Below are 22,264 nucleotides of genomic sequence, written 5' to 3' on the forward strand. Positions count from 1 at the left end.
GGATCTTTCGTTGTGGTGTGGGCTCTTCATTGTGGCGTGTTGGCTTCTCTCTGGTTGTGGCACGTGGATTTTCTCTCTCTAGTTGTGACGTGTGGGTTCCAGGGTGCGTGGGCTCCGTAGTTTGCAGCACACGGGCTCTCTCGTTGAGGGGTGAGAGCTCAGTAGTTGTGGCGCAGGGCTTAATTGCCCTGCGGCATGTGGGATCTTAGTTCCCCGACCAGGGATCAAAACCACGTCCCCTGCGTTGGAAGGCGGGTTCTTTACCGCTGGACCACCAGGGAAGTCCCTATACCCATGTCATTTCAAATGGATTTTTAAAATCTGCCTTGCAGCACATATTCCCTGTTAATCTATAGAGTAGTTATAATCGACTTTATAACCGTACACCAAGGACAATAAGCTTTTGAGCTTTTAACCAACTCAAAGTGTTCATCTAACATTGAAAAGTAGGGTCTTTTCACTACATATATAGGATCTGTTCAATATGCAAACTAGTAAATGTACATTAAGTAAAACTGTTCCAGTGACCTGGCTTTAACAATACAGCCTTATTCTCCATTTAAAAATGGGATAGGCTTTTTATCCCCCAATATTTGGCAAAATCCATGCCTCTTTAAAGCATTAGAGCTCACAGCATATTTCATGGGCTGAACTTTTCAGTTGCTTCACAGAAGCATCTTCTACTCCCTGCCCCCGATGCCACTCAGGCTCAGCCCTGGGGACAGTCAGCGGATGTTTTCCAACTGCTTAGCCTCTTATCCTCCCACCTGAATTATAACACTAATAACAAAAATCTATCAGTGTCAAAAGCCTTGCATTATTTTTCTGCATTGAGTCATGGACTTTATCACACTCATTCTGTAGTTGCAAATCTATTCTTCAGTTGCTCCAAGATATAGACAGTACTTAAATGAAGATTCCCAGACTTTCACATATATTTTTGGTTATGATACCAGTAGTGGCTTTTGATGTGTAAGAATATCAAGAAATCATTCATACCCTAAGGAAATCATTTTGAGAATACAAAGCTGTTTTAGTGAAAGAAGATAAAGCAAAGAGGATATTTTAACACCATGATGCGAATAAAAATTCACATTTTAAGGCAAGACAAGAAAAATTTAAACATAAATTTTTTCTCTGCCCTTTGGCCTCCTTCCTCCCCTCTAGTGTGCATTGTGCATCTGCATTATGTGTTAATCATACCTCCCCAATGACAGAAATATCTGGTCAAATCATAAAGATCAATTTTTCTTCTTCTGGCAACAGCCGTGTACTTCTTTAGAAGGTAACATTCCTTCCTCAGTCCTGTCAGGGCTCACGATGACCCACCACTCACCTTGTACGTGCAGACATCTTTGGTAAACTTTATGTACAGTGGCAATTATCATTATCCTTAACAATAGAGATTGCTGCAGAACTGACTGGTCAGACAATCTGGGAGATGCTGGGCTACACCTAATGTAAGTCCTTAGCTTAAATACTCACCTATGACCTTATTCATGTCACTAGCAATATTATTTGTATTCTGCCTATTTTACAAGATAATTGTTTCTTATGCTACCAAATATATGACTGAGCCTCAGATAAAATTAATGATGATTAGGCGACTTGAAACCATTGACCAAATACATAGTCCTATAAGATCAATGATTGTAATAGTGTAACTCCAGATATGGGAGAAAGCAACAAGAGGAAACCATATCCTGAACCATAACAGCTTAGTAAGACAGATGGTCCAGAGGCTTTTGGCCACTGTTAACAGGACCCAGTCCAGTAATAGCACATTGAGTGGCCTATCAACAAAATATTTGCCTGGTCTGGGAATGAGCATCCCTAGCAACATGGGACAAATTGGTCACGAAGTGCCTCCCAAACTTTGGTCGAAATTAAGACCGAAAGAGAAGGAATTGTAAGATAGAGAATGTTGCCCACCACCCAGTTCTACAAGAGTCAAGCCATTAGCCACTGCAGTTGCTGACCTACAGTACACCCTGAAAGGAGTTCAGGGTGAAGGTCACAATGAAGCACTTTGTGCTCTGGGAAAACTGGCAAAACTGGCCCTCAGATAGACATTTTCAGGAGAAAATTTTATGAACTCAGTTTCTTGCATCTTCCCATAGTTAGAAAAGCATTAAAACCATTAACTAAGATGTCTGTTCCCTGTGACTAACAGCAACCTTCTACTGAGATGTGTGCTTGATTGCACATACTCCCTGCACCAAAATCACGTATATACCGAAATTTTCCAAACAGTTCTCAGAGCTCTCTGAGAGACTGTCTCCCAGCTTATAAACCTCAGTTTGGCTCGAATAAAATTTTCCATTTCTTTCTTAGATTCACTATTAATTTTTTGTTGTTGACAACCAAAGCGTCAAGCTCAGATTTCCTCTCTTTTCTGTTTGTTAGCTAGGATTTCCCCGTTTTCACTTTAGTTTTCTGTTTTCATTGCCAGCAAGTTGGCAAATAGGTGTGTGTCTGTAATAAACATTTTTTTCCCCTGAAATTATGAAGTTATAATTCATCCCCTGTCTTCAGGCAGCACTTTTACTATGACGGCAGAGAGCTATTCTGATGATGCTTCACTGTGGTGCTGCCCTCCTTTGCTCTTTGTAATTGCCTCTCTCTACTGTTCATTAAAATATACTTACAGTTATATTAAGTTCACATGAAAATAGTAGACACAGCGTGAAGCAGTTTTCATTATTTAGTCATTTTAATTTTAAAGTTTTTTTTTTTCTTCCACATATTCCATCCAGTCTTTTGTGTCTCGTTCCAAATTAGCAGCTCACACTGGTAATGTGTCTAGTTAATTATATGCATGTGCATTTAAATTGCATACATTGATGTGAACCTTTTAATATACTGTGGGGTGGTCCCTTTCTAGTTAGAGTGGGCCTGGTGCTCAATTCTAAATTAATGGACCTCTCGAGGATGCGAATAAGGACCAGCTGATGGAAAAGCAGCAGCTCTGCTGGCCCATGTCAGGAAGGCAGCAGTACCTGTCAGATTAAGCCTCATCCCTTCTTTCCCAGGCTTTTAAAGGAGGAGACAATTACTGCATCTAGGCACCAAGGGAAAGTAATAGCACCAGGATTGGAGCAAGCATAGCAATAGCACGATTTGTTGGACTCCATTTGTGCTTGCAGACTTAAGTCAAGGTGTAGCAGTTCTAAGTTCCCCCAGGTTTGTTGGCTGAATATGAGCCATAACTGAGCAGATGCTCTTTGTGGCTTTTTGGAGTCAGTAGGGAAATGAGGTGCTGAAAACTAGGTAATTTAGATATTAAAAAATTTATTCCTGCTCTCCATGAAAATACAGTAAGTTTTAGGAGACCTTGGAAATTGAAATATCCATTTATCTATTCAATGAATACCTTTCTTTATTCTTACTGTAACAAACATTTTTTTAAAAATAATGAGTGGTTAGCTACTCAGAGTTTCAAGCTTTGAAAATCATAGTTTTGTTTATACACATTGTTTTGGCATTTGGAGTAATTCTGGAGCACTTTCTCTTTGTGATGTGGGGTTGTATAGTCTTATACACTTTCTATTCTGCTGAGCACAGGGCTTAGGGCTTAAGGCAACTTATGACTGCAAGCCCCAAGATTGTGTGTTTACAATACTGCGTGATTAAATTGAAGGGGCTTCTTCTGTATTACGTCTTGTACTTTGACGAAATCTATGCAGAGCTAAAATTATTGTTTTCAGTCTTATTAATTAATATTTGATTTGGAAACTATTTCTAATGATGCTTATGACCAGCTACTGTTTACAAATCTAAGGGGGCTTCTACAGGTTGTTGAATCTTTTTGAAAAGAAGAATCCCAGCTGGTTAAATGAGGCTGTTTCCAGCTGTTCTAACTTGGAATCATTCTCAAGCTAAAGCAGTAGTGCTTTACCATCCTATGAAGCTTTAGCTAAGATCCCTTTCAACTGCTTCTATTTATTAACCACCTGCTGTGTCTTTTTAAATGCCACTGTCTTCACAGGGTTACAGATGCTGATGAGGGGAAAGAGAAAAGTAGCTAAAACATATAAATATATATAAATATAAATATATATATATATAGAGAGAGAGAGAGAGAGAGAGGCCTGTATGTGAGACACCCTGCTTGGTTGCTCATTTAAATGACTTTTTTTTTTTTAGGGTGATGTTACTTTCCAGAAAAGTCTACAGCTTTGTTGCCTCCCTTATGATGATAATGATTCTTTGGTTGAGAATGGTATTTGCATACACTGCCTTTATGCACCCTCTCCACATCCTAACTACCTGTCATCCATACACTATACAGCAAGATTCACAGCATGTCTTCTGCAATCCCCTCTGTTTCTTCTGCCGTAATGAAACTTCTAAAGTTTAACATACATAACATCCTTGTCAGTATAAATAAAAGTAACACACTCTCCAAAATCTGTGATATCCCTTGTTCTAAGCACTATAAAATGTGTCTTTGAGTGTAGCAGCAAAGTTTAGACATGAATTACTGCTAGGCTAAAGTTAATTGCATCCATTTCCTTTTTCTCCTTTAATATTGTAATAGATTCATATTATTATATTGCATATCTGAATGGTATAAAGAATCTTCATTCAAATATAGTTGGCATCTTGCTCTAACTTCTGGTCGCCAATGATCATATTCCTTGTCTAAGTTTTAGGTGCCTGTAATAGAGGTGTTGATAGGAGTTCCTTAGCAACTGACCAATTCTCAGTGGACTAGTGTCAACTTTAATAAAATAGAATGGCATGGTTGTAACCATTTTGAGAGTTTAAACAGAAACCAGCATTACATAATTTTGAACATTATTATTTTCTCACAAGACGAGTATTTATGTTAAATAGGATGGCAGTGTTATAGCACAGTGCTATAACATTTAATGTAGAGCCAGAACTTTGAAATCAGAGCATCTTGGGTTCAAATCTCAGTTCTACTACTTGATAGTTGTAATAAACATTGGTCAAATTATTTAATCTGTATTGGTCTGTTTCCTCATCTATAAAATGGGACTACTAATCTCGCCTGATTGGACCATCACAAAGAGTAAGTGAGGGGATGTCAATAATACAGTTGGTGCAGTGCCTGGCACGTAGAGGTACTTAATAAATGGTAACTATTCTCTTTATTCATTTATTAATAAGGTATTTATTAACCATCCACTACGTACCAAGGGCATTCTTAGGCATTGAGAATTTGGTGTGAACAAAACAGATATACCTTCTGCTGTTGTAGACTTCAGAGCCTCTCTAGTCTGTTGGTGGAGAGGGGTAGGGTGGGGAGTGAGAATGATGCCGCAATATTGTGGTGCTATTTTTCAGGCTGGTGCCTATTAATCACCTCTCCTATTTAGCTTTCCCATTAAGTATCCTTCTAATTACTATGTTAATGCATACACGTTGCATTGAAATTCACATAGGATTTGTCTGAATTGGGAAATGTGTTCTATGGGTTTATAGAGCAGTTAATGAAATTTGAATACCTGACTCACGCTGGATGTCATTTTGAAAAGTAAGGACATTCCACATATGCCATTGATTTTTATGTGTGTTTCTTAAAGAAACTTTCTGACTTTGGATTAATTTTCCTGTGATTCTGTTAGATGCTTAATGCATTAAAATTGGAATTTAAGACTGTACAGACTTAACTTTAGGGCATGACAATTTTATTAAAACAAGTTTTTTCAGACCAAAGAAGAAATGACTTATCAGTTCTGATTTTCTCTGAGTAACCTTGGGTTTTAACTAACCTTTCACAGATAGAACCAGAGGAGTACTTTAACAGTCAATCATGCTCTATTTGGATAATTCAAAATGACAGGCTAGCACTTTTCAGAGCTTGGCATAGTCTGGAAATAATTCATGCCATCTGAATGGTTTCCCCATGGATTAGAGGTGAAAAGGTTCTATAGCAAAGGTCCAAGAATCCAGAGTAGTTTTATTTTCAAATGTTAATTCTCATCATTTTTGTTATGAATACTAAGAAACCACTAGGGAGCTATGTGAATCTTTTCACAATTAATTGGCTTAATCTAGACGAGCCTTTAGGGGAAGCTGCTAGAATTATAAGAATAAGAAACCTGGTCGATGAGGCCTGAAATTACAACAGCCGTTGATCAAGGGTTACTTTGCTTCCTAGCCTTAATACTCTTCTTCTCAATTAGAATAGTAAAGATTCTCACTATTTTTACAGGACACTGTTTGGAAAGCCAACATATGCAATACTATCTTTATTCTGTTGGTCATTTTATGTGGAGAAAATGTGATACTGTTTCCATTTAAAATGGGAAATGGAAATTTGAAAATGAAAAGATGCGGAGAGTTTATCCAAATGTTCTTTGCCACTCCTTTATGTTATCCATTGTAGGACTCATTTCTCTTGGCCTCTTGTTTTTCCTCTTCACTTAGTCCTCTCACTCATTAAGTTTTAGAATGAGTCTCAATATCCCAGGGCCCTCCAGTGAGTCATCGTTTACTCAGCCTTGAGTTTTATACAATTTTTTTTTAAATTATAAAACAGGATTTTAAAATCAAATCAAAGTTTGCTTTTGGAGCTCTTCTTTTACCAGATCTGATGAGAGCATGAAACATTGTCTCTTCACAAATAAGAACTTATTTTATCTAAAACTTGATTTTAGAATTGCATACTCGAATTGCAACTTAGTTCAGGTATGATAGTAATCATCAAAGCTGATCTTCATATAATACCATGAAGTCTCCGCCTATAAGTCAGTCTCATGAATAGAGATATAAGGGAGTGTGACAGCCAGAGCTTTGAATCATGGCTTGGCTGTGTGACCTTTTGAAAGTTACTTAAAGTCTCTGAGCTTATTCAGCTGTAAAGTATAACCTACTTGCAGTGTCTTGTGAGAGTGAGTATGAGCTGATTTGTACAGAATTCCAGGCAAATGATAATTCAAATTTATTGTCATTTAATATTTTAGTTAAAACTTTTTAACTAAAATTTTTTTAAATGTTATACTTGACAGTACAATAAAACTTAGGCCAATTCAATTATTTAAGTGTCTGTATATAAAAAGTTAAAAATGTATTTAGAAGTTAACTTCCCCAAACATTTCTTAAATATTTACTAAATGCCAGGCAGGGCTGCAGGTGCTGGGCGTACAGGGTGAAAGATATGACCCAAACCTCAAAGTCTACACAGTCTGGTTGGAGAGGAGATAAGCAAGCTGATACTTAGGATGCGTGCTATGGTTAAAGAATGCAAGTTAGGTGGGACGGGCATCAGAGAAAGCTTCCCTGAGGAGGAAGACTTGAAGTGAATCTTGAATGAGAAGGTGAGAACAAGGTTGTCAGGCAGAGAGTTGGAGAAGGGGTTTTGCAGAAAGAGAACAGTGGAGAAGAGAGAGGTTAGAAACTGGCAGCAACTTGGCATGACTGAAAAGGGTTTTTTTTTTTCTGGGGATATAACAGGGGCCCAGATCATAAAAGCCTCATGTGTTATACTACAATGTTTAGATTTTATTTTGGTGTTATTTTTGGGAAGCATTTGAAAGAATTTGTGCCAGCAAATGACATAATCAAATATGTAGCTTAGAAAATTTTACTAAACCAGTTTTCTCTGTTATGTTTCATTCTGGTTCTTTCTAGTCAGACACTGAATTGACTTCCATATCAGAGGAAGCAGTTATCTTGTTTAACCTAAGACTGTCATCACATTGCTGTTAAGCACTTGTATATTTATGATCTTTGTGGAAAGCTATGAAAATTGCCATCAAGATCTTTAAATTTTAGTAGCTCACAGCAGTGAGATACCAAGTTCATCGCATCTGACAATCTCGTCTCTTAAACTATTATAGCACGAGGCCAAGGAGGGAAGTTCTGCTTTTGGGTACTGTCCAATACCTCAAGCCTTTTAGCACACTTGGCACAAGGATGTCACAGACATTTGTTCCAATGCACGCGTCTCACATGCTAATGATCCTGCATGATAAGTATATCGTTTTTGACAGTGAACAGTAAGAAACCACTGGTTGATGTGCTTTACATTGCACATTACCCAGTTTCTTTCTACAGCCTGATTTAGAGAAGCTAGAGCATTTGCTAAATATAACCTTAGAGGGACCTCCTGGTTCCTGGCCCTTTATTCAGATGCATAACCGTAACTGCACTTACTGCCTATCCTCTCCCACCATTTCTGGCTGTAAGCAGGAATCATGTTAGGAGTCCCTGCCTCTGACCTGGCCTGGGTGTTCTCCAGGTTTCTAGGCTCAGTTTCTAACGTGTTTAGGAAGCTGCCACGGTCTGCCTTCACTTCCCTTCCAGGCCATGGGCAATGCACTTTTTCTCCTGTGTGAGCCAAGCTCCCGGCCAAGAAGCTGTTTTTGTCCTTGTCCTTGACGGTCCTCAGACCTTTCAGATCTGCCTAAACTCCTGACCCTGACCTTGCTTGGTGTCACTTTCTCAAAACACAAATATATAAAAGCAACATGAAAATGTCACCCAACAGTGTTTTGAACAAGTCAAATTATATGACAGAACCAACTAAGAGATGTAGTGTAATGGGGAAAAAATGTGTGGTTTGGAGTCAGACAGCTTACCATTTGTGAGATTGGATCTACCATATAGATACCAACGTGCTAGTTACTGTGCTGGGTGCCTTACACGTATTACCACCACCACTCCCCATCAGAGAGGTTTCCACACACAAACTGGGCCTTTGAGGGCTGATGTACATGTCCAAGATACACAGCTATTAAGGGGAGGTTGTGGGATTCAACTCCAGATATGTCTTTCTGCCTGTGCTCCTTTGACCATATAACACTGCCTCTCAACAGTGAGTCTTTAGATAAAGTGAATGTTTTGTTAAATAATGCAGAACCCTGGTATAGTGCTTTGAGGTTCATGAAGTGCTTTCATTTCTATATCATTTACTTTATAGAACAACTCTGTGAAGTAAGTATAACTATCCCTGTTTTACAAGAGAGAAAACTGAGGCTCTGTAAGATTGAGTGACTTGAAACAATTTATAAATGGCATAACCAGTATTCATGAACTTTAAAACAGCCACAAGAACCCTGTGAGTGGGATGTACTTGTATTGTTCACCCTACTAAGGGTAGGCACTATAAATGCCACCGATCCCCAAATGGGAAATGCGTATGTTTCTTTAGTCCACTTCCAAATTTCCAGTGCATTGGCTTTGGTTTACACACCCTTTGTGTAATGCTTACTTTTCTACCTGATTACATAGAGTACATTCCAAGGATGGACATATTGAATTAAACTGTATTATCTACCTCACAGGATTGTTTCACATCAGGCAACTAACAAACAAATCTCCCTTTATAGGTGATTTTTTCACATGTAAAATTGTTCTTCGCTCCAGTGTTCCTTACAGTCTTAAAGCTGATATGACTATAATGATGGTATATTGATGTACTTTTCTTTACCTTGTTTTCAAATACCTCTCCCTCCCCACTCCTCCCATGGGAAGAGATTTGTGCATTTTACTAATTGAATCTTCACTTATAGCTACTTTTTTTTTCTTCAGGTTTTGTGATGAAGGAACCTGTACAGATAAAGCCAATATTCTATATGCCTGGGCAAGAAATGCTCCCCCAACCAGACTCCCCAAAGGTATACCTGAGGCCTCTTGGATAGCCTTATATTGAACTGCTTAGTTTTTTATTCCAAAGTACTTTTTATTATATGTTCTTTCCAACAGCTGTTGACCATGTTCTATGTTGCAATTTCACACTAAAAAGTACCCTATTGCCTGCTTTGTATTGAAAAGGTTTCATTTAGGTTGTTATTCTTTCTCTGCCTCTGTTTGATAAGTAATTGGCTCACACAACAGTTTAGATAGAATTAGAAAATAACGAGTATACCTCAAGCCACCTTTGGCCTGAGGCACATTGGTTCTTGACAGCAGGAGCATTTCACAAGCCAAGAGAGCTAGGAATTAAATAAATTGCCATTTCAGCAAACAGATTTTTAATAGTCCTGGAACCTGGTATTTAATGTGATGCCAAACCTCAGCTGGCTTTCTGAATTCACCTCTAAACTGTTCATAGCTTCCAATGTGTGAGTGAATTACTGGACTCTCCTTTATTACCTGGATCTTTCTTAGTATCAAAGTGAATGTATAGTTCTGAAACAGAATAGGACTGCCGTGGTTTAGGGATGGAGGGATGGCATCTTGTGATGCCTCCCTAACTCATGCCTGCACTAATTTTTAAATTTTTTTATATTTTTAATCTTTTTATGCAGTTTTAAAGGTTGCTTTCTATTTATAGTTATTACAAAATATTGACTATATTCCATGCATTGTGCAATACATCCTTGAGCCTCTCTTTCACCCAATAGTTTGATTTCTGTTTTGCTTTACTTCAAATGAGTGTCAGAATCCTCCCTAGAGTTTACCAGGCAGCCACTATCAAACAAGTTTGGAAACTAATAGGGAGGTTTGTCATAGATTTGTTGATGTTTTTAAGATCCATTGGTAGAGAAAATTAAAAAAAATTTTTTTCTCTGTCTATAAATATTTTATCTGTAGATTTTTTTTTTAGCTTACTAGCAAACTCTACTAACAGTAAGACTCTTAGGCACCCTTCAGATTCCAAAACTTTACTGACATTGTAATCTAGTAGGTAATTGGTTTCTTCAGTGATATTTTTGCAGTTACCTATTTTCGTATGGGAAGAAAAGCAATTTCCTGAGATGGTCCTAAGAAGTCTATTTTCTATATTCAATCAGAAAATAAAAATGAATATGAGTATATACAAAACGAAATGAAAGAATGGGTTTATGTATGTCTGTTATGTAATCAACAGGGACAGAATTTTGTTTTGTTTTGTTTTGTTCTGTTTCTTGAAAAATGAGTGAATTGTCCTCTTAAAGTGTAAGTGATCACTCTTGGTTCTGAAGTGGAGACTACGAATAGAATTCTATCAGAGCTTAGAGAAGGAATGATAGGTTATATTAGAGATTTTCATTGAATGCCTAGTTTATTTCCATTTTCATGTAACATAATTTCATATATTATGTGCTGTTTTCTTTCCCTTTGGATTTCATAGATCAGCAATCTTTGATTAGCTCTATTTAGCTTCCATTTCTAAAATATTAATTTATCTTCTTTTGAATATCTTCAGGTGTTGGATTCAGAGTTGGAGGAGAGACTGGAAGCAAATACTTTGTACTACAAGTACACTATGGGGATATTAGTGCTTTTAGAGGTGAGTTTTGAAATGTTGGAACTAAGCTCAACTTCAATACTATATTGTTTAAAATACATATACTATTTTCTATATAATAAAATGAAGAATTGACTACACCCTCTGCCCACTAGTAAACAGCTGCTTTTGTCTCCTGGAATTTGAGACTATTGAAGAAATGACTTTTATTTTGAAAGTTATAATCTCTTATGCACATATTCTCTTATGCATCCTACTGTGCTTTCTCTTATGCTGACTTCAGGGTTCTCTTCCTTTCCAATGTGTTATCTTATCCACCGTCTCCTATTAAAAGATTCCTTCTTAGCAGCATTGTCAGAAAGAATAGGGACTAGTAATTTATTTATATTACTAGAAGGAAGCCACTGGAGAGTCAGCATGTTTTGTAACACCAGGGAAGTTCTCAAATGCTCAGGTTCATGTCAGTGGTTTATCTGTAATCCGCACTTGCCACTTCATCTGTTGCCCACTGCACCGATGTGCGGACCCCACCCACTCCGTAGAGGCTGCTGAACACTGCCCTAGACACTTGCTGGTCTACCCATATTACCATGCACTTTGTTTAAGTGCTCCTTTTCTTATCATAGAATCATTAACATGAGGAAGGGACCCTGTTCCCAAGGCAGCCAAAACTGTGCTTATTATTCCTTCTACTGCATTTAGTCAAACTCCAATTGCATTCCAGGTTCACACTTTGGTGTTCACAGGAGTGTAAATATTAAGCAGTCTTCTTCTTGGCTTGTCAGCCTTTCTACTTTGTCTTGCTGACTTCTACATGTTTTCTTGAGTTCTCTAACACTATTTTTCTACTAACTAGCCTAATACATTTTGCTCTCTGGATGCATTAGCTTTCTATCCAGCAGCTAAGTTTAGAAGTACATATCCATCTCTGCCTATGAAATATCCTCTGGGGCCCTTGCTGAGAGCACCCCATGCTGAAAGTTTCCATAGGTTCTCAGCCTTCAGGACTGGGACAATAAATGCAGTCTTCCTCTGGAAAAGGATGTTGGAAAGAATAAATTTATGTCAACTATACTCCAATAAAATTTTTTTAAAAAAGAATAAATTTATAGAATGAAAAATTATAATTAATACTACAATCAGATATATTATCGATTAAACAAGCTCCTGTGGACCAGCTCATGAACCTAACTTCCAAGTAAAACCTGTTTTTTATAAAAAATATGCTTTGAGTTATATATAAATAGCTTTCCATTTTTGGAACAGGACCTAAAATCTTAAGTTGTTCATTGTAGTGCTGAGCCAAGGTTTTGTTGAAAACAGAGGAATAAATAATGTTCGTGTTTGAGAAACAAAGACAAATATTATCTGCTCTAAAAATTTACCATGTTGGTGTCAGGCAAACAGGCAGATTCTAAGACTGCTGACTTCCAAAGCATTGACAAGACTATTATTTTTCCAAAGAAGCGAGGAAGGCTTTCCCCGATTACCACAACTAAAGTAGCTGGTAGTGTCCACACATACATGGCCCCCACCCCTACTCTCCATCCTTCTATAGAACCCTAGACTTGACTTTTCAACCTAATTCCTCTGAGCTTTGCAGTACCTCCTAACAGATACCGTACTGATACCCCAGGGGAAATGGATGATACATAATATGCTAGTTTTTAAAACATATTGCTGTAATAATTTAATTTAAATTAACTTCTTACCAATGAGGAATTAGTTTTATTTTATAATTTATGTCTAATATGGGCTAATTAAAAAGTATTGATATTTAATATATAAATATATAGCTATTATTTACTATAAGAGACTGATTAGAAACTTTCATACTAGTTTTTCATTTTTTACTTTTTTGAGAACCATTTTTCTAACGGAAGGTGCATATGAGGTAGGACCTATAATTCATAGATCTTCTGATAATGTAATAAAAATGTAAACAAAAAAATTTCACCCGTATAATTCTTTCAGTAGCATTAGATACTATCTTGTGCCTTAAACTATACATGGCTTAGAATAGTAAGTAAACACGCGGGAAAATATCAGATCTCACTAAAACAACAAGAGAGCATTTTGCATTTACTTAATTGGGTGTGAGTGGAGATTGAATTATAAAACCCAGGACTGCCAGGCTTTAGATGAATATGCTACAGTTTGGGGAGCTTTGTAAATTAGTGCAGTGTTTTAGAAAGCAACTTTATCACATTATATACATTTTATATAAAACATTAAAATCTTTCTCTAGGCTTTCATGCTAAACTAAAGGAAGGGTTTTGTTGGATTTCTTGGTTTGTTTGTTTTCTAATGAGCTACCTACCCACAGTTATTTATATACCATTAACTAGTAATATGAAAACCTGGAAAGTTAACAAATGTCCCTTAATAGGGGACTAATTAAATAAATGGTATAACAACAAAAATAGCAAATCATAAAATTTTATACAGACTACATAAAACCGTAGGTATGCTTGTATGTTTCCAAGGATTATAAGGAACAAGGAATAAACGGAAACAGTTAATAAGCATGAGAGACAGGATCATGTGATTTTTATTTTCCTTTACAATGTTATAACATTCTCTTCATGTTTTTAAATTCCACAAATATAAGCACTATGTTAAGTACCTGCCAGTACCTGCCAGTTTGTGCACTGCATTCCCACTCATACCCTCCTGACAAAAAAGAGTTAAAGTAAATCTCTATGTGCCTGATTAACCATAAGAAGTGACTTATACTTTAAAAAGGTTCTATATTGTGATCACACACTTATCTCCAGATGAACCTAGAAGTGGAATTATAACATATCTTTTAATGATTAAAAATGCATTATAGATATGTTATATATGTATTATATATATATACATAATCATCTTAGTGTCAGTGAAGATTTGAACTTCACGGTGTTAGAACTATTGATGATATTTTTAAGAATATAAATTATAAATCGGAAGCAGATGAACACTATGGGGAAATCACTGCACTCTACTGAAAAGTGGGAAAATGTTTGGCTTAAGGGTATGAGCGTTTTTCCACATAGGGAAGGTTTTAGAGTGTTGAGAAGCCTAGGACTTCTCTTTAGTAAAGCATCAACAGTGAAGGTAAAATATCTTCTCAAATTTGTTGGAATGTGATAAAGTATCAGAGAGAACATAACCTGAAGCCAGCTGGTTATATCTTGGACTGGGAGGCCTAGTAGTAGGAAAAGACAGGTCTGTGGGACACCCAAAATATTTGTTCTGTTTTGGTTGTTGTTTGTTTTGGAAATTGAACAGAATGTGAAACTGTGAAGTGTCATTTAAAAGGAGCCAACTTTATTAAATGCCATGTCAATCATAATGTCAGACCTGGGCTAGTGCTGGGTATACTGATCTTCTTGCCCAAAGGAGTATAGTACATTCTAGCAGGAGAGACAAGCACAGGAACAGTACGTTTATAGGCAGTAATAGAAGCACACCCCAGATATGGAGGCCGTGGAGAGGTGGAGCGGAACAGGTCTGCCTGGAAGGGCAGTGGGACGTTGTCTGGGAAAGGCTTCTTAGAAGATGGAACCATTGCAAAGATTTGAATGGTGATCAGGAGACTGCAGATAAGTGGGGACAGGGGAAAGACGTGTTCCCGACAAAGTAGAAGTATGTGCATGGCCATGGGGGAGTGAAAAGCCTCATGTCCGCAAGGAACTCTTGGTGATTTGGCCTTACTGGAGTGTGAAATGCAAAGGGGTAAGTGGCAAGAAATGAGAAGGGAGCTGAAAGGTGGAGACCACACCATACAGATCCGTGTTAGGACTTTATTCTGAAAGCACCCAGAGTGCTTATCAGTAGTAACCCGATCAGATTTTCACTTCAGTCTTAGGCTTGAGTGCATGGGAAAGCTACCAGCCTTATGAAGAAAGATTGGGGTGTTAGGAGGCCAGGGCGAGCCTGGATGGGGCTCTGGAAGGCCAGAATGAGTTCTTTTTTAAATGTAAGCTTTATAACTTTTTATAAATTAATATTCTGTGGAAAACAGAATATAACCCAATTAGAAATGTGTGTCCAGTACAAGCATAGTATTTGGTTACATGATTAAACTCTAAGACCAGATGGCCTGGCAATGGCACTTGCTAATTTTGTTATCCTCACCAAGCCTCTAAACTTCTCTACTCTCCTCATCTACAAAATGGGATCATAATGGTTCCTATAAAGTTATCTGGTAAGCACTCGATGTTAGCTACTATCATTATAGTTCCTGTAAAAGGCTTTAAAGTGATAGAAATTCCCCTAAATGCAACCTTTTGTCATAGTTGCCCATAGTATAAAGAATATGTTGGTTACTTTTCAAGGGTGTCAAAATTTCTTGTTTTGTTTAGACACAGAACTGTATTTATGTCACGTTGCCAGTGGACTTTTCCTAGTTATGCTCTGTTTCCTGTTCTCCACAGACTTTTTCGTTATTCATAGTTCAGCTATACAGAGATAAACTGTAAGACCAAGTTCCTGCCCTTAAGGAAATTAGAATAGCAGGAACTAGAGATTCCTCCTGGTCCTTTTGCTTTCTTTCTTTCTTTTTTTCATTAACAAATTTTTTCTATGAAGTTCTATTCCATAGAGAAAATTCTGCTGAGATTGTTGCAGAAATTTGCCACTTTTCTTCTAGATGTTTTGGCCCAGGGGAATCTCAAGAAAAGTGGCCTCTTCTTTGCAGAGTTTCCGGCGTTAGCTTACTAGTCTCCAACAATAACTCATTTCTCAAATTAGAAAACTCTTGCACTCACCAACTGAAGTTTGGAGCTGGTATCTTTAAAAGGAGGCAAGAATTTCTTCCCAGGTGCATAATCTCTGTCTTTGAGTTGGCAAAATTTCCATGCTATAAACTATTTACTGTCCTTTAGCTCTTGGTGCATATAAGAAAACTAATAGGTATTATTCAAGGATACAGACCACATACACACACACACACACACACACACACACACACACACACAGCCAGAGCTTGCTTCTACTCCTTCATCACAGCCCTCAAAGTACACCTACATTTTAGCATGTTCCTGGGAGTACAGCTTAACGATTCATTTTCCTTAGAGTGAATGTTTAATACTTATATTCTAAATGAGATGAATGGAACCGAGGGATCCTGTTTTTGATTCTCCATTATGTAAGGGGGAGCTCTAAGAAGTTTCATCTCCAAATTTCTGAGGTTATATTAGTAAAATCAGATCACAAAATTCTAGTTAGAACCCTTAAAGAACAAATCATTTTCAGTAGCCAAGTTTTCCAGAAAGCTAAGGTTTTAACGCTGTAAGTACTATAGCCTTAAAACATTTTGGACAGAAATCTTTCCCAAATATATAATGTCTCTCATGAAATTAAAATAGGTGCAGATGTTAAATACCTAATGCTGTGCCCAACACAGAGCAGACTGGCAATAAATGTTGGTTGTCTTCCTTATTCCTTTCTCCCTTTCCTTCATAATTTTGGGGTATCATTCTGGATATCAACTACTGCACAATTATTTCCCTCCAAATTTTAGGAGTAGATAGAGTTTTTTCATCTTACTGGGCTTGTTGCCTTCTTCTATCTGCTTTTCTTTATTTTATGTAACTTCTTCTGTTGTCAAGCTACCACTTCAACTCATTTTAATTCAAACAGAGCAGCGCATGGAGGCAAAGATGAGTAAGAACAAAAGTTTGCCTTCATCCAATGGGGGCAATTGAAAATAAAACAGTAACTGTAATTACATGAGCCAGTACAGTCAGTGCAATAAGAGAGGGGGTTGAGAAGCAAACAAGACCACACCTAGTTTAGAAAAAGATTTCATGTTGCCAAATTGATTTCCCACAGGCATCCTTCTCCCTTGTACTAAACTGATGATATGGAATCTAGGCAGCTAAATTTCATATAATTGTTTATAAATTTAGGGTAAACAGCCTCTGAACTGAAACCCTTAGAGGGAACTTTTTGAATAAAATCATGGGAACACGAGTGCCTGGACTTGGTAACCTTCAGATTTGATTTCTTCTTGCCCTCCTGTGTTGTTCCATCCTGGCTATGGTCCGTTTTGGTGTGGCTTCTGAATAGCTTAGTTCCAGACAGGTGGGTGTTACCAGACATAGGTCATGCATTCGTGAAATGCACGCTCCACACTTGTACACGTACACACACAAGGGCCTCCTTCCTCGCCACCACGGAAGGAGTAGTAGGGTGAGCATGAGGGAAGGGAGACAGGGGCAGGCAGAAGGGAAAACAGAGGACTCTGGAGGAATTCTAATGCCACTGTGACTCCTGCTGCATGTCTGCCTCTTACAAGACTCTGCCGGGAAGCTACGGAAAAAGCTTTGAAACTGTGGGCCGGGGAAGAATCCCTTGCTAATGCATTTTTGAACAAGGTGGAGCATAGATCAGTGGCAGGGCAGCTACACTTCAAATTATTTCATTCCAGTATAAAGCAGAGTACTCTGACTTCAGTGTGAGCATTAGAGGTGCTCTTGACTCCCTGATACCTGATTGCAGAGATAGGAGGAAACTGGTGGACGATTGCTCCCTGTTGCTGCCTGTGTTGTCTTTTCTAAATCTGTTGAAGTAGCTTCCTCCTGCATGCTTTCCAGGGAGATACATACCAAGCCTGCTTTTGCTCTCTCCTTTGCAGAGTGAGGGATGTTATGGATCGGGGTATTTAAACCCACGTATCTTCAGGTGCTCTGGATTACTTTCCATGTTTAAGAATCTCCTTTGAAATTCCAAATGTGGAGGGTGTTATGAATGACTCCCCTCCCCCAGGGAGATGCCTGAAAGCCATTGAGTCTCTACTCTAAAGGAGACAGAGATGGTACCTTTCTAGCATTCAGCCTGGCCTTCTCTGAATAAGACCCTGACATGCACACATTCCAGCAAGCCGAATCCCTTCCGGCATATAGAAGGTTAGTTCTCAACATGATATTTTGTCCCAGGGAACACATAATGTTTCCAAGTTCAACTCCAGGGACAGCAGCCCTGTGGTCCCAGGATGGGTGCACTTGACCTCAGTTTCCCTTTTCTCTCCCAAGGCTGGGATACCTGTGCCATTCAGCAAGTCTCCTTTCTTCCTTGCCCACCTCCCACTTTCTATTTGTCTAATATTCCTTGATGTAGGGGCACAGACTTTTACTCACGTGCTTTGGGACAGATGCAATTTGGAATTAAGAACTTTAAACCTTTTTGAAAGGTTTTCAAGTACCTAAATCATATATTACATTATATCACCTCTGGGCGTCTGAGACACTATCCCTAACCAAATATGCTAATATTCCTTTAGCAAAACGTTCAAATGGTCACACTACAAGGGACAAAGACAGACGTAAGTAGCATCACATTCATTCAGATCGGATTTTGCTGCCAAACACTATGAAAAAAAAAGCTTTAGGCTTCCAAAGCTTTTCAGGTTTCAGAATTGCAAATAGTTCTAGTATGGGAACAAAAAAACCTGTTCCTTAATACTTGAGTTAATTGGTTAAAATACTAGCAAGGATTGGAGGACTCTGGATATATCTGAATATTTTCCCATTAAAATAATCTCTCCCAAACTTTATTTTTCATTTTTTGGAAAATACAAAAAGCCATTAAAAAGAAAAGTAAAAAAGTTACTCACAGTACCTAACTATTTAAAAATCTATAATATGAGATGACAGTTGCATATGATCTGTGAATATACTAAAAAACCATTGAATTGTACGCTTTAAAGGGGTGAATTGTAACGTATGTAGATTATATCTCAGTAAAGCTATTGAAGAAAAGGTCTATGGATTCAAAAGAAAAAAAATCTATAATATACCTTCTTCAATCCCGTCTTCCTTCTACCCCAACCCCGACCCCCAGGTAACTGAATTTATATCTGCCAATTTTTCATATGCTTATCCCAGCATTTCTATATACACACAGAAAGCATAGATATGTATGTATATCTGCACTTTTCTTCTTTTTTGGACAAAATTCAGATCACATTCTCCACAGATCTGCATCTGCTGTTGTGTTTAATTTAACAATGTACTCTGGGAATATTTCTAAGGCAGCACACGTAAAGCTCTTTCATTATTTATAATGACTGCCTAGTATTCTGTTGTGTGGATATATTATAATTTATATATCCTGTTCCCCATTAAAGACGTTCCCCATTAAAGACGTTTAAGTTCTGAGTTTTTTGCTATTACAAGCAATGCTGCAGTGAACTTTAACGTTAGAAATGTTTTAGGTAACCATGTATTGCTACTGCAGGGTAGATTTCTAGAAATGGGATTTGGGGGTTATGGAGTGTTGAAACCTTAATGGATTCCACCAAATTACCTGATGAAACAGTTTTTCCAATTTACAATCCATAGTGAATGAGCAAACCTCATATCCTTACCTGCACTAGATGTTTTCACAATTAAGACATTTTGCCCAGTGTTTACTTAAACCAAGGAACTCCTCTTACTGTTTCATTAAAAGGATTAGAATTAGTTGGAAGTTCTTAATAGAATTACCTCTATAGTACATAGTCCATGTACAGTCAAAATCTGATCTGTGGACTACTTGTGCCAGAATCTTCTTGGAGTGCTTTTTAAAATGAAAATTCCTGGTTCCAACCAGACCTACTGAATCAAATGCACAAAAAGTAGAGGCTAGGCAGTGGTGTACTAGGGCTGGTTCATATTGACCCGTAAGAGCCAATTGCTAATTTTCAGATAGTTAGTGAGCTGATTGTTAAGTATAGCCCTGATTAAAAATAAAGGCAATAAATACTCAAAGGTCATCCTTCCCTAACTATTTTACTACATTTTACTACTATCTTTGCTCTGGAGGGTATTTATGTCTATTGTATCTGTATCGTGGAAATACTATAAAATAGTGTGTCTTTCCAACCCAGTGTTCAGTAATGTCACATTGGTAGCTTGAAATCAACCGTAGTGGGAAAATTTACACCATCGAAATTGAAAAGTGCTACAAATCAGTGCTTCATAAATTATTTTGTTGGTTGTTTAGATTTAAGAAAACAATGGAAAAAAATGTTAGTAATGCCGATTACTGTGAATAGCCAAAAAATTTGAAGAGATATATTTTTCAGTATTCAAAAACTACTATCCAGTACTGCAAAGATTTTGCTCACTTTCTTGACGAGCAAGTGCAGTTCCAACATATATCTTTGTTTATCAGTAAACAAGGATATCAACAAACATTCTTGTCCAAAGACTCACTCGTCAGTTATAACCATAGGTTGGCTAGGGAAAAACTAAGGACATAGCTTTTTCCACTTCTAAGGGGCATTCATTTAGACATGGTGGTGGTGAGCCAACTTTGGCTTTGCAGAAGAGGGCAATATCCTAGGGGAGAAAGCAAAAGTACAGACAGATCCCTAGAAGATCATCAAGCCCCCCACCTCACTGGACTCCTATCAGATTGGACTTTAATGTGAGTCAGAAGTAAACTTTCTATCTGGTTTAAAAAAATCAAAAAACAAAAACAAAATTAAGGAAATAATTCTGTGAAATTCAACTGGTTATATGGAATTTATGATAAAGAATATTATTTATTTTATTATTTTTTGTAAATTGTGTCCTACACATATATTAGTAAAACTATAATAAATGTATATTTACACACGCATGCATATTTTTTTCAGAGAGCCTGTGTGTTACCAGCACATCACTGAGCCCAGCATTCTGAAATTTTAACAAGCTCCCCAGTTGATTTTTATGCAAACTAAAGTTTGACAACTGAGGCGCAAAGTTTCCTAGAGGATTGAAGTTACTTCTACATTTTTTTTTCCTGTACTACAGGTGTATCAGGGAAGTCTCCTGGGGCTTGGGACATGAGCAGAATAATTTGCATTTATCAAAATAAGTATAAGTAAATCTCAATTCTCCTAAGAAAAGGGGTGCTTTGAAAGAAGAAAATGCATTTAATTACTGTCTGGTTATTCTAGCACTTGTTTATTTCACTTAGAAATTTGAAGGAGAGTTTATATTTATTCTTAACTTTTGCACAAAATTTGGTGTTTGGATTTAAAATGCTATTTTACTATTATGGTAGAAGACACAACACGTATATGACTTTCTTGGACACAATCCTCTTCATATAAAGGGGTGCAAATCTTCCTTCTTGACACTTATTCTAGATAAACCTTTTTGAACAATGAACAAAAATAAGTTATATCCTTCCATTTTTTTACATTTTTGATTTTTAAGTGGAATATATGGGGTGACAGGGACTAGAAAATGAAAGGCAGAGACCATGAGACCAACTCGGAGAGAGAAATGATTGGCAAGAAGGTAACATTCAACCTGCATGAAATTCCATAGCCTCTTAGGCCTTTTCAGATAAAGGAAAGAGATTGCAACATGGCTGAAAAGGCATTATTGAAAACGAAACCATGACTTTGATTTTCTTTTCTACTGAAAATAGTAAAAACCGTAGATCTTATGTGTTGTGTACTAATTCATTTTTAAAGCACTGGTTTTTAACACAGAGACTGAGTCTTTGGAGTGACAGAAGGAGAGCAGTGTGACTGGAAAGGACCATCTAGCCCAGCCCCTCTATTTTACAGAAGTGGAAATCGATACTCAGAAAGGCTAAGTGACTTGCCAGAGGTGGTATAGCTACTAGTCCAATGGTATTAAAAGCTAAAAGAATTTAATTTGTGTTGAATTTCTAATTTGTAGTTTATCAAAGTTCATGTCCTAACCATATAAAACAAATAATGGAGTCAGTCTTTCTAAAAGTCCTTTGAACCACTAGGAAGGAAGAGGAATGAAATTATCCTTGCACTAAAGAATAAATATGGATAAAGATTGGAGTTGCTTACCTCATCTCATTTATGCCTTTTCATTCTGATGTATGAAGGAATCCACTTCCCTTATGTAGGGATATTTCTACACCAGGTTACTTGATAATCCCACTGATTTCAGAAGAATTATAATAGGATGTTCTTCATGTTCTTCTCTAACCTTCATTATACACAAGCGGCTTGTTGTGAGTCATGGGAATGATTTTAGGACTATTCAGTGCCTCTCAAATGATCCAAAAGAAGCCTCTTATCCTGAAATATTTTTTGGCTTTTGCCAGTGTAAGCTCCCTGGTTCTCTAGCTTCCTGCATTTCAATTTTGTTAATCATCTTCAGTTTGGAAGAC

General features: G+C 37.4%; 1 protein-coding gene across 10 annotated transcripts in view; it reads left to right on the forward strand.

Annotated features, from left to right (window-relative positions):
• Positions 1 to 22,264, forward strand: part of PAM (peptidylglycine alpha-amidating monooxygenase) — a 281,270-nt gene that overhangs the window by 180,922 nt on the left and 78,084 nt on the right. For all 10 annotated transcript variants that reach the window (XM_057539715.1, XM_057539716.1, XM_007191820.2 and 7 more), the window contains 2 exons: positions 9,505 to 9,590; positions 11,105 to 11,188. In XM_057539715.1, coding sequence (XP_057395698.1) covers positions 9,505 to 9,590; positions 11,105 to 11,188 — 170 coding nt within the window. The remainder of the gene's footprint in view (positions 1 to 9,504; positions 9,591 to 11,104; positions 11,189 to 22,264) is intronic.

Source organism: Balaenoptera acutorostrata, chromosome 2, assembly GCF_949987535.1.
Source record: "Balaenoptera acutorostrata chromosome 2, mBalAcu1.1, whole genome shotgun sequence".
Taxonomy (NCBI): domain Eukaryota; kingdom Metazoa; phylum Chordata; class Mammalia; order Artiodactyla; family Balaenopteridae; genus Balaenoptera; species Balaenoptera acutorostrata.